At 45.0% G+C, this 12320-nt stretch overlaps 1 protein-coding gene across 1 annotated transcript; it reads left to right on the forward strand.

The window, feature by feature from the left end:
- Positions 1-9308, forward strand: LOC130338144 (oocyte zinc finger protein XlCOF7.1-like). The gene is made up of 4 exons (XM_056553973.1): positions 1-74; positions 158-222; positions 389-671; positions 7825-9308. Exons 1-4 carry the CDS (start codon positions 41-43, stop codon positions 8592-8594), a joined length of 1152 nt encoding a protein of 383 aa, XP_056409948.1. The 5' UTR covers positions 1-40; the 3' UTR covers positions 8595-9308.
- Positions 9309-12320: the final 3012 nt, after the last annotated feature.

The raw sequence follows: 12320 nt of genomic DNA on the forward strand, positions 1-12320 counted from the left end.
GTATGTAGAAGGACACAAGGATCAGTATAAGGATCAGGTCATGATGGAGGATCAGCAGCCCCTCACATCACCAGGTAATAGACATGACTATATACACACGTCCTCTCATTATTTGTATATAAAGAATGAATTCAGTCTCTGTATGTGTTCCCTACAGTCAGATCCAGTAAGAGAACAGCACCAGAGAGGTGTCCCCGCCCTCTTCTTCCACAGGATGATCAGGTAGATGGAGATATTCCCTATGATCTGTAGAAGGGCTGTGAAGCTCTTGTGGTCAGTCCCCTCACCCTCCATGACTCCTCATCTCCTGCTCATCTATAACATCCCATGTGACTTCTCCTACTGTCTGATGACTTTTACAAAATTTCTTCCACATCTTATGAAACAGGGTGAAGATCTGAGCAATATTAATGCTCGAGAGACAGATATGAGCGGTGATGAGCAGTATAAGGAGAACATTCCTACAGAGAAAGATCTCATCTATATTAACGGTACAGACATGAAGGAAGAAGAAAAGACAGATATAAGCAGCAGTGAGCAGTGTAAGGAGGACATTCCTATAGGGAACGATCTGATCTATAATAATATTAGAGATTTAAGGGAAAAAAAAGAAACAGATGTGAGCGGTGATGAGCAGTATATGGAGGACATTCCTACAGGTAACCGCCCAGGTGAGTAGTAACCATGAAATGCAGAGAACAGTCACAGATTCTGCTTAGTCACCGACTTTAATAGTTTTTAATGGAATTTTTTTAAAGGGGTATTCCGATGGAAAACTATTTTTTTTAAGCAACTGATGCTAGAAAGTTAAATTACTTCTATTTAAAAATCTTTAGCCTTCCGATTAGGGATCGACCGATATCGTTTTTATTAGGGCCGATACCGATAATCGGTGGAGGTTAGGGCCGATAGCCGATAACTTATACCGATATTCCGGTATAAGTTATCGGCTATTTATCCCCCCGCGACTCCTCTGTAGATCATTGATTTAAAGCGGGCGCTTTAAATCAATGCACTGCAGTGGCTTTTGCGGTGCCACAGACCGCCGCCGCCACCCGCTTCTCTCCCCCTGCCTGTCCGGGGGTCCTGAGACCTATCACCGCCACCGCTCCCCCCACCACCGCGACCGCCTCCACCGCACCACACCCGCCACCCCCCCCCCTCACCCGCCGCACCGCGACCAACCCCCCGCACCGCACCGACACCATTGCCTCCCCCATCTCCGGTTTTATAATTATATAATTACCTGTTCCCGGGGTCCACTCCACATCTGGCTCCGATGGCGTCCTCCTGAACTGTCACTGTGCACACTGAGTCACATCACTCGTCATTGCGCATAGTGTAACACAGGACGCAGCAGGAGCAAGAAGTAGCGTGGGCTTGGGAACAGGTAATTATAAAACCGGGGATGGGGGAGGCAATGGGGGCGGTGCGGTGGGGGGTGCGACGCGGTGCGGTGCTGCGGTTCGGGGGGGCGGTCGCGGTGGGGGCGTGGCATTATCGGCAAGGTAATTGCCGATACCGATAATGCCCAAAATCGTGATTATCGGCCGATAATATCGGCCATACCGATAATCGGTCGATCCCTACTTCCGATACTAATCAGCTGCTGTATGCTGCAGAGAAAGTTGTGTAGTTCTTTTCAGTCTGACCACACTGCTCTCTGCTGCCACCTCTGTTCATGTCAGAACCTGTCCAGAGTAGGAGAGGTTCGCTATGGAGATTTTTTTCCTACTCTGGACAGTTCCTGACATGGACAGAGGTTTCAGCAGAGAGCACTGTGGTCAGACACAAAAGAACTACACAACTTCCTCAGGAGCATACAGCAGCTGATAAGTACTGGAAGGATTAAGATTTTTAAATAGAAGTAGTTTACAATTCTGAATAACTTTCTAGCATCAGTTGCTTAACCCCTTAAAGGACAAGTCTCACAGTAAACAATTGTTCAGCTTTTAGTGCTGAAGGTAAAGTTATATAGGTTTGTAAATCACTTCCATTACCAATGCTGCTTAGAAACAAGCTTTATCTGCATTCTTCTGTCTGACAGGAAATTCAGCTGTTCCAGGTTTTCATGACTTGCGACCCCCTATTCAGACTGTTATTAGCAGCATCCAGGGGCCGTGACGTGACAATTACCCAGAAAACCCCTGTGCTGCAGAGAGCTCCCTGAGCTCGGCCTTAGCCCCTCCCATCTGATGAATATTCACACTGTCCTCCCTCTGTTCTGCAGTGATTGGCTGAGCAGCACTGAGTTAGGGGTGGTAACAAGCTCTCTGCTCAGGCAGCTGAGAGCAGGAAATGTGAGCAGTGCATGCAGGGAAATGTAGTCTTTGAGATCACAGGCATAGCCACCATAACCAGGAAGTAACTGGAATTTATGAGCTGAATAGCCAGTGAATGGGGGCCGGAAAAAAAATCACAAACATGTCAGAGAGGTGGTAGGTGAATATACTATGGAATGGCTAGGTATTTATTTTTTTCTTTGCTGCATGGGATATCTTCTTTAAGGGCTCAGGGATTTTCCGTTTTTGCACTTTCGTTTTTTCCTCCTTACCTTTTAAAAATCATAACCCTTTCAATTTTCCACCTAAAAATCCATATTATGGCTTATTTTTTTGCGTCGCCAATTCTACTTTGCAGTGACATCAGTCATTTTACCCAAAAATATACGGCGAAACGGAAAAAAAAATCATTGTGCGACAAAATCGAAGAAAAAACGCCATTTTGTAACTTTTGGGGGCTTCTGTTTCTACGCAGTACATATTTCGGTAAAAATGACACCTGATATGTATTCTGTAGGTCCATACGATTATAATGATCCCCTACTTATATAGGTTGGATATTGTCGGACTTCTGGAAAAAATCATCACTACATGCAGGAAAATTTATACGTTTAAAAATGTCATCTTATGACCCCTATAACGTTTTTATTTTTCCACGTACAGGGCGGTATGAGGACTCATTTTTTGCGCCGTGATCTGAAGTTTTTATCGGTATGATTTTTGTTTTGATCTGACTTTTTGATCACTTTTTATTCATTTTTTAATGGTATAAAAAGTGACCAAAATACGCTTTTTTGGACTTTGGAAATTTTTTTGCGCGTACGCCATTGACCGTGCGGTTTAATTAATGATATATTTTTATAGTTCGGACATTTACGCACGCGGCGATACGACATATGTTTATTTTTATTTAATTTTTACACTGTTTTATTTTTTTTATTGGAAAAGGGGGGTGATTCAAACTTTTATTAGGGAAGGGGTTAAATGACCTTTGTTAACACTTTTTTTTAAATTTTTTTTGCACTGTTATAGGTCCCATAGGGACCTATAACACTGCACACACTGATCATTGTTATCCCATAGGGACCTATAACACTGCACACACTGATCTTCTACACAGATCACAGGCGTGTATTAACACGCCTGTGATCAGTGTTATCGGCGCTTGACTGCTCCTGCCTGGATCTCGGGCACGGAGCAGTCATTCACCGATCGGACACCGGGGAGGCAGGTAAGGGCCCTCCCGGTGTCCTGTCAGCTGTTCGGGATGCCGCGATTTGACCACGGCGGTCCCGAACAGCCCGACTGAGCAGCCGGGTCACTTTCACTTTCACTTTAGAAGTGGCGGTCAGCTTTGACCGCCGTTCTAAAGGGTTAATACCGCACATCGCCGCGATCGGCGATGTGTGGTATTAGCCACGGGTCCCGGCCGTTGAGGAGCGCCGGGACCGACGCGATATGATGCGGTATCGCGGCGCGATCCCGCTTCATATCGCGGGAGCCGGCGCAGGACGTAAATATACGTCCTGCGTCATTAAGGGGTTAAAAAGAGTACCCCTTTAAGCCCTGTGTCCTGTCAGTCTTTTCTGCTGTATATTCCTTTATTCAGTTGGAATACAAGGATTCCTGATCTCCCTCCTTACTGATAACGCTCTATCCCGGGGGAATCCTCTTTGGAGACTGATAAACGTATTATCTACGACTACAGAGACATTTCATCTCCCTGTCCGTTCTCCCTCTGCGGCAGAGCAGCTCATGTCCATGTAACAGGGGACGAGAACTGTGGCCAAGAATTCAATAGAGTTCTGTATTGTAGCAGCAGAAGTGTGCTGGGATAAGGAAGCGCTGGTGGACACGTTCTCTCCTGGACTCTCCGATATTATACAAGATGAGATTGTGGCCTCCTGGATCATCTGAAATGGTGAAACCAATGCAGCTCAGGACCACCCCCCTTTCCGTGGAGGAGAAGGAATATATTAGGGGGAGGGGATGTGTCTTTATTGTGGCCCTTTGCTCAGATCATGCCAAACCTGGTGAGGAAACACTTGGGGTCCTGCTAGGGACAGATATTGGGTGGGCTTTCTTCATCCCCAGAGTTCCACAAAGACAAAGCTATGATTAGGATTATCCTATCATGGTATATTTCCTCTGTGGTCACGCAGGTCCTCGTGGTCTCCAGTGCTGATGGGTATTTTGATGATGTGTTTGTAGCCAAAAACTCTATCCCACTCCAGCTTTGGGTCCTCTGGCCATGGAAGTGATTTATAGAAGACCCTTACAGCCCCCTCACCTTATCCATGAGACAGTTCCCTTGTCTGTGGTGTTGGGGGCACTTTACCAGGGGACCCTCTAGTTCCAGGTGATTATCTCTCGGCATTATCCTGTTGTGCTCGGTTCTCTTTGTTTCCAGAAACATAATCCCCGTTTGGACTGGGTCACAGCTGAGGTTTGTCTTGGTCCCCTCAGTTGGCTTCTACCTGTATATATAGATCGGTTTGGTTGGTTTGTATCTCCTCGGTCTGTCGTATAATTGTACACGACAAAGATCTTCCTTCCTAAAGTATACCAGGAGTACCGCAATGTGTTTGATAAGATGTAGGCGGGGGGCACTACCTCCCCACAGACCCCATGATTGTACCATTGAGCCTCAACCAGGTGCTATACCCCCAAAGGGCCGAGTCTACCCTCTGTTTGTGTCAGAGAACCAAGCCATAGAGGAGTATGTTACAGACGGACTGTCCCAGGGGTTCATAAATAAATCTAGTTGAGGCCCCTGGGATTGGTGAGTTGAGGCCCCTGGGATTGGTGAGTTGAGGCCCCTGGGATTGGTGAGTTGAGGCCCCTGGGATTGGTGAGTTGAGGCCCCTGGTATTGGTGAGTTGAGGCCCCTGGGATTGGTGAGTTGAGGCCCCTGGGATTGGTGAGTTGAGGCCCCTGGGATTGGTGAGTTGAGGCCCCTGGGATTGGGGAGTTGAGGCCCCTGGGATTGGGGAGTTGAGGCCCCTGGGATTGGGGAGTTGAGGCCCCTGGGATTGGGGAGTTGGGGCCCCTGGGATTGGTGAGTTGAGGCCCCTGGGATTGGTGAGTTGAGGCCCCTGGGATTGGTGAGTTGAGGCCCCTGGGATTGGTGAGTTGAGGCCCCTGGGATTGGTGAGTTGGGGCCCCTGGGATTGGTGAGTTGAGGCCCCTGGGATTGGTGAGTTGAGGCCCCTGGGATTGGTGAGTTGGGGCCCCTGGGATTGGTGAGTTGAGGCCCTGTATCAATCGTAGGGGCCTCAATCACATTACAGTCTTATCCAAAGTAACTTATAGAGAATCTGACCCCTTGTTCTCCACACTAAAGCCAATATACGGGGTTATAGTGGGGTAAACAGCTTTACAAAGAGGGGTCACTTACTCACATCCGTGTAGTATATGCAGAGTTCCGGCGCTGTAATCTTTAGCTGCATTGCTACGTTGTGAGAGATTGTTCTGTATTACAAACTGGAGAAATGTGAATTCCACGAAGGTCACAAACGTTTTCCACCCTGAAAGCTGCCGTCACCACAGCTCCCATCCTGGGTCACCACAACCCAGCTTTCCCATTCATACGATGCGTCTGAGACAGAATAGGTGTCTCACCTTCCTACCCCAGAGAGACCATTTTATCCTTATAGCTTTATTACCAGGAAACTTTCCTCAGTGGCCATCATTTGTCCCTCAAGGAGTGGCCGCACTTGTCTGTGGGTACTACCGGACCTATTCTAATTCTTCTGGATCACAAACACTTCATTTACCTCCCTGCGGCCAAATGTTTATCTCTAGGACAGGCTAGGTGGGCTCTCTTCTTCTTCTCCCCATTTTATTATGTGTCTCCTTTCTTCTTGGCACTAAGAACACTAAGGCCGGGTTCAAATGGCTGAAAATGTGCGGAATGAACACCCAGAAAACACGGGCGACATTCCGCAGATTTAAATGATCCGATGGCCGATAGGACGGCTCAGAAATGCTGCGTCTCATAGACTGTTATACATTTCCTATCGGAATCTGCAGGAAGAATAGACAAGTCTATCTGGACTTTCCGTTGTGTGCACAGTGCAGCAGAATCTTATAGAAGTCGCCTCGGCAGCACATATACTAAAATCTGTGTGGAATATTCCTGCTGAATTCCGTGCAGACATTCTGCTGTGTGAACATAACCTAAAGCTGATGCCCTGTCTCATACCAGTCATACCTGCTGACTGTATTATAGCCCTATATGTAGTACTGTCACCTGCCTGTTGGGGGCCCCATTCTCACCGCTCTAAGCTCTGCTCCTCCCGAGAAGCCTAGTGATAGGTGTTTTATGCCTAAAAAACTCAGGCTACCTCTGTTCTGTGTGCACCATGATTCCAAAGCAGCCGGACACCTCAGGAGAAATCAGTTATTATGGGCCCTGTTGTGAAAATTCTGGTGGCCCCGTGTTCTGACCTCTACACAGTGATCATTGGGTTTGAGACTGAACACAAGGTAGGATGAGGAGATTGTTCCATTGTGTAATATTCTGGACAAGATATAACAATGAATATATGAAAAGTTTAACCCTTCAGTGACCCATTATGTTTATTTACCTCATGGGGCCATTAAGGGTGTATGGGGAGGGTCCGGGACTCGGGCCCCCTCTATACCTGGTGGATCTTGGCTGCATTCTTCAGCTATGGGCCGCTGCTAATAGTTGACACTGAGCAATCTATGGCTCTGGATATTAACCACTTAGATGCTAAAGTCAAAGCTGACATCAGCATTTATACAGCCTTAGAGAGAATCATTGGGGTGCAGTGGTAAGGATTGGCTCCTCACGAAGCGAACATTGGGGGCCCATCCATCGTCATGGCAGCCTGAGGCCTTTGCTAGGACTCTGTCACTGCCGGGACTCTGCTATTGATACAGCCTGTCTATGGTCGGCTCTAATGGATCAATGCAGTAAATACGTACTGCACTGATCTGTATGAGCAATCCAATGACTGCTCATACAAGTCCTATAGAGGGACCAAAAAGTGTAAAATATGTTTTTAAAAATGTAAATGAACCCCTTCAATAATCTTTTAACATTTTTGTTGTAAAAATGTAAAGCTATTTTTATTTCAATTGTTTTTTGTGTAGTAAAGCGTAACAAAACTATACAAATTAGATATCGCTGTGATTGTATGTACCTGACTTATATTTTAATGCTTGTTGATATAAGTAGAGATGAGAGAACTTACAGTAAATTCGATTCGTCACGAACTTCTCGGCTCGGCAGTTGATGACTTATCCTGCACAAATGAGTTCAGCTTTCAGGTGCTCCGGTGGGCTGGAAAAGGTGGATACAGTCCTAGGCTGAACTAATTTATGCAGGAAAAGTCATCAACTGCCGAGCCGAGAAGTTTGTGACGAATCGAATTTACTGTAAGATCAGTCCCACAAAAAACAAGCTCTCAAATGCAATGTAGATGGAAAAATTTAAATAGTTATGGCTATGAGGAGAGGGGGAAAAAAGAAAACACAAAAGCTTAAATTTCCTGGGTTGTGTTATTCTCTGCAGATTCTTGTCCCAGGAGATCAGAGGAGAATCTTATATCTTCAGATTATAAAGCAGATGATGATATCACACAAGATACATATGAAGAACATTCCATTATCCCAGATACACCCTCAGCCCTTCACAGCCAAGATCTGTCATCTCATCCTTATATACAGGTCCTGTCTTCTCATTCATTGCAGGATGTTCAGCAAAATAAAGGTCACAGAAGGGGTGTTGGACATCAACGAGCTCATATAGGAAAGAAACCATATTCATGCTCAGAATGTGGGAAATGTGTTACTTCTAAATCAAATCTTGTTAAACATCAGAGAATACACACAGGGGAGAAGCCATTTTCATGCTCAGAATGTAGAAAATGTTTTACTCAGCAATCACATCTTGTTACACATCGAAGAACTCATACAGGGGAGAAGCCATTTTCATGTGCAGAATGTGGGAAATGTTTTACTCAGCAATCAGAGCGTATTAAACATCAAAGAACTCACACAGGGGAGAAGCCATTTTCATGTTCAGAGTGTGGGAAATGTTTTACTCAGCAATCAGCTCTTGTTAAACATCAAAGAACTCACACAGGGGAAAAGCCATTTTCATGTGCAGAGTGTGGGAAATGTTTTGCTCAGCAATCAGATGTTGTTAAACATCAAAGAACTCACACAGGCGTGAAGCCATTTTCATGTTCAGAATGTGGGAAATGTTTTACTGATAAATCAAGTCTTGTTAGACATCTAAGAATTCACACAGGGGAGAAGCCAATTCAGAGCAATAAATGATGCAGATAACACATCTATATATTATCCATGTACATAGGATATCTGACATTTATACATATATCATATACTGCATCTCCAAACTTGTTACCAATTGTTAAGAAAAGTTTTCTTTCTTATATGATTTATTATTCTTATATTCATCTCCGCACACTGGACTTATAATAAATGTAATATTGTCCCTGACGTTGTATATAGGGAATGTAACGCGTCAGTGTTGTCCCCGCCCCCTTCTCATTATGATTATAGAGACTTTAATTCAAGGCATCAGACAGGATCCGCGCGTCTCCCTTGAAGATCGTCTCTTCTGAACATAAGATGCTGTAAAACACAATAAACAGGTCATAATAGCAAGGTCATAAATTACTTTGATATCAACCTCTTCACTAGCATCAAATACCGGCATAAATAGGACAGAGCATACAACCACCCATGTGCACCGACAACACAAGACCAATAAGCTGACACACAAACAAACAGACAAGCAGAACAAAATATAACAATACAACACACGAAAAGGGGGAAGAGGGGAGGGGGCCAGGAAAGACAAAGAAAAGGAAAAGATAGAAGACCTGCAGACACATGTGAAACCCCAGGAAGCTCACTCCAGACCAGCTGAAAGACGAAGAGGACCAAGGGTATTAGTAAGGGACGCCAGGGAGTACCATTCAGTGTGACGGAAAGGTAACACTATGGCATCAATTGGGTTGTGGTATAGTGAGCGGACAGGAAAGTACGCCACTTTGCAAAGAATTTCCTCGCATTGTGTTCTCTGTGTCTTTCTGTATCCAGTCTGTCCACCTAAAAGAAAGTCTTAATTTCTACCACATGGGCTATGACCGGCATGGGAGTCTTTATCCAGTCACACATAATTATGCGCGCGGCCACCAGGAGAATGACGTGGAGGAATTTTGGAATAAATCGTAGACCCACCTCCTCTGCAACAGAAAGATCAACAGACTGGAACAGAAGTGCCTGAGGAGTCAATGGAACCCGAACGGTCCAATACCTAGTGATATAGTCTACAACGTCCCCCCAAAAGCTCTGCGACTTGGAACAGGACCAAATGCCATGATAAAACTCTGTGTCGGGAGTATTGCATTTCGGACAGGCAGTATGTCTGTCTGGGAATGCAGAGGTAGCCGGGATATTAAAGCCTAAGTAGCCAAAGTGCATAAGCTTAAAAAATGTTTTGCGCCAGCGCTCATTGATGACATTATCCGCTCGCGTACGTCAGGATCCTGAAGAATTGACTCCTATTTAGCAAAAAGTGTATGTTTGGAAACCTTTAAAAGACGGTCATTAAAGTATCTATACAAACCCGAAATAGACGCCTTCCTAGTTTGTGGACCTACCTTGTCTTCAAAAGAGGAGGAAGACAATTCAGAGGACAGTTCCTGAGCCGGGATGTGCAAAAACAGAGAAGTTGGGACACTTGGAGAAAATGAGAAGGCGGCAGAGAGAAGTTAGTAATTTCCTGCGGGCGGAGCCACAGTCTTTCCTCGGCATCCATCAACTGTCTTGCCACTTTTATCCCCTTCCTACCTCAAACAAACTGTTCTCTCTGCCCTGGAGAAATTCTAGATGACCCCAGAGATTAAGACGCCCAGATAGCAGAAAAGGTAGACCATAGGCCCTATGAACAGCTTTCCACGTTAAGATAGTGTCCCTAATTACTAATGAACGCATTATATGGGTGGGAAGGCATGGGATGCGGGTATGGAGGCAGGAAACCAAATTCTAAGGAGAAGTGAGCTCTTCCTCCAAAAAATTGTTGGAATGAAAGCTAGACTCATGGACCCAGTCCATGACATGTCTAGAGAGGCATGAGAGGTTATAGCCACGGAGGTTGAGAAAACCCACACCGCCATCAGCCCTGCTAAGCATCAGTTTTTGTAAGGCAATTCGCGGGCGCTTACCCGCCCATATAAAGTGTGTGAAGGCTGAGTTTAGAGTAGTCACAGCCTTATGTTTCAATAAAACAGGCAGGGTTTGTAACTGGTATAAGAGTTGAGGAAAGCTGATCGTTTTCAAATGACATTTGCCTTGGAAGGAGATTGGTAATTGATGCCAGCGACGAAGCTCATCCTGGATCTGCTCGAACAAAGGGAGATAATTCAAGGTGTAGAGGGAAGAGGGGTCTCTACCAATTTTTATACCTAAGTAAGTGATATGGGGCTTGACAAGATCCCCGGGTATTCCCAGAGTATTCCAGTAAGAGGAAGACCAAGAGGGTCCCCGCGGGAGTAGTTCACTTTTTAGTTGATTGATTTTATACCCAGAGAAGGTACCAAAATGAGCTAAAGTGGACATCAGGGGGGCGTAATGGGCACTCAGATTGGCTTGGAAGATCAAAACATCATCCACGAAAAGAGTTAATTTGACTGTTTTGCGCTGGATTGCAATGCCCTGATACATATCAGAGTCCTCCAGGTGACGGGCTAAAGGTTCCAGATTGAATAAGAGAGGGGACAGGGGACATCCCTGTCACATCCCTTTAAAAAGAGGAAAGGAGGGAGACAATATGCCTGTGTAAATTTGTGCCTGGGGGGGAAGCATAGAGACCCCCTAAAAATGTATGGAAATGACCAGTAATGCCTACCTTGTCCAACACCATCCCAAGCCAGTCCCACCTGACATTATCGTATGCCTTTTCGGCGTCAAGTGCCAGTTACAGTGGTTATTCCCCAGGCTCAGGACGGTGCTGCATCCTATCCAGGACAGTTAACAATTTGCAGATATTAGTCACTGATGACCGAAAGCCCACTTGGGAAGGACCTATCAACGAGAGCAGAAACACACTTAAGCGATCAGCAAGCATTTTAGACACTGGCTTAAGGTCTTGGTTAATAAGGGATATGGGATGGTAGGATTGGGGCAGGAGGGGATCCTTGCCGGGCTTTAGAAGGAACTTAATGACGGCTGTGTTTGAGTGCAAAGGCCAAGAGCCAGAATGCTGGAGATGGTTAAAGTAAGACGTTAATGGGGGCGTCACTTCATGAATCAAGACCTTATAAAATTCACCGGAGAAACCATCAGGGCCCGGCCCTTTCGCATTATGGAGACCTTTAATGTTCCGTCGAACTTTGTCTTCAGTGAAGTCCCCATTAAAAGCATCTCGGTGATCGGAGGACAGCGAGGGCAATTGAACAAACTCCAGAAACGTCTTACCAAATACCATATCCACAGGGGAAAATGTCATGGTATCCTGGTACATAGCGCACCGTGATGTACGTTTACGTTTATTTTTGGTTTCGATATAGATGTGGTGGTGAAATAATTGATGTTATTACAAAGTAAAATTGTTGGCGTATAAAACAAGCCTCATATGGGTCTGTAGGTGGAAAACTAAAAGCGTTCTGATTTTTAGAAGGTGAGGAGGAAAAAATGAAAGTGCAAAAATGGAAAAACCCTGAATCCTTAAAGAGTTAAAGTTGTCCTCTTATGACCCCTATAACTCTTTTATATTCCAGTATACAGGACTATATAAGGGTCATTTTTTTGTGCCATAATCTGTAGTTTCTATTTATATCATTTTGTTTCGATGACAATTTAGATAATTTTTTATAAATTTTTTCCTGGTATATGAAGCAACCGAAAATATTTATTTATTTTTGTTTACATTATTTTATTGAAAAATGGGAAAAGTGATTCAAACTTTACTAGGGGAGGGGCTTATTCACATTTATTAACACTTTTTTTTAGTATATTTTTCAGATTGTTTAGTCC

This window comes from Hyla sarda, unplaced genomic scaffold (genome assembly GCF_029499605.1).
Source record: "Hyla sarda isolate aHylSar1 unplaced genomic scaffold, aHylSar1.hap1 scaffold_514, whole genome shotgun sequence".
NCBI classification, from domain to species: domain Eukaryota; kingdom Metazoa; phylum Chordata; class Amphibia; order Anura; family Hylidae; genus Hyla; species Hyla sarda.

Excerpts from the sequence above, each read along its gene's own strand:
- LOC130338144 (XM_056553973.1), top strand. The coding sequence starts at position 41 with ATGATGGAGGATCAGCAGCCCCTCACATCACCAG. Across the intron at positions 75-157 it reads GCAGCCCCTCACATCACCAG|TCAGATCCAGTAAGAGAACA; the intron begins GTAATAGACATG and ends TGTTCCCTACAG. Across the intron at positions 223-388 it reads TTCTTCCACAGGATGATCAG|GGTGAAGATCTGAGCAATAT; the intron begins GTAGATGGAGAT and ends CTTATGAAACAG.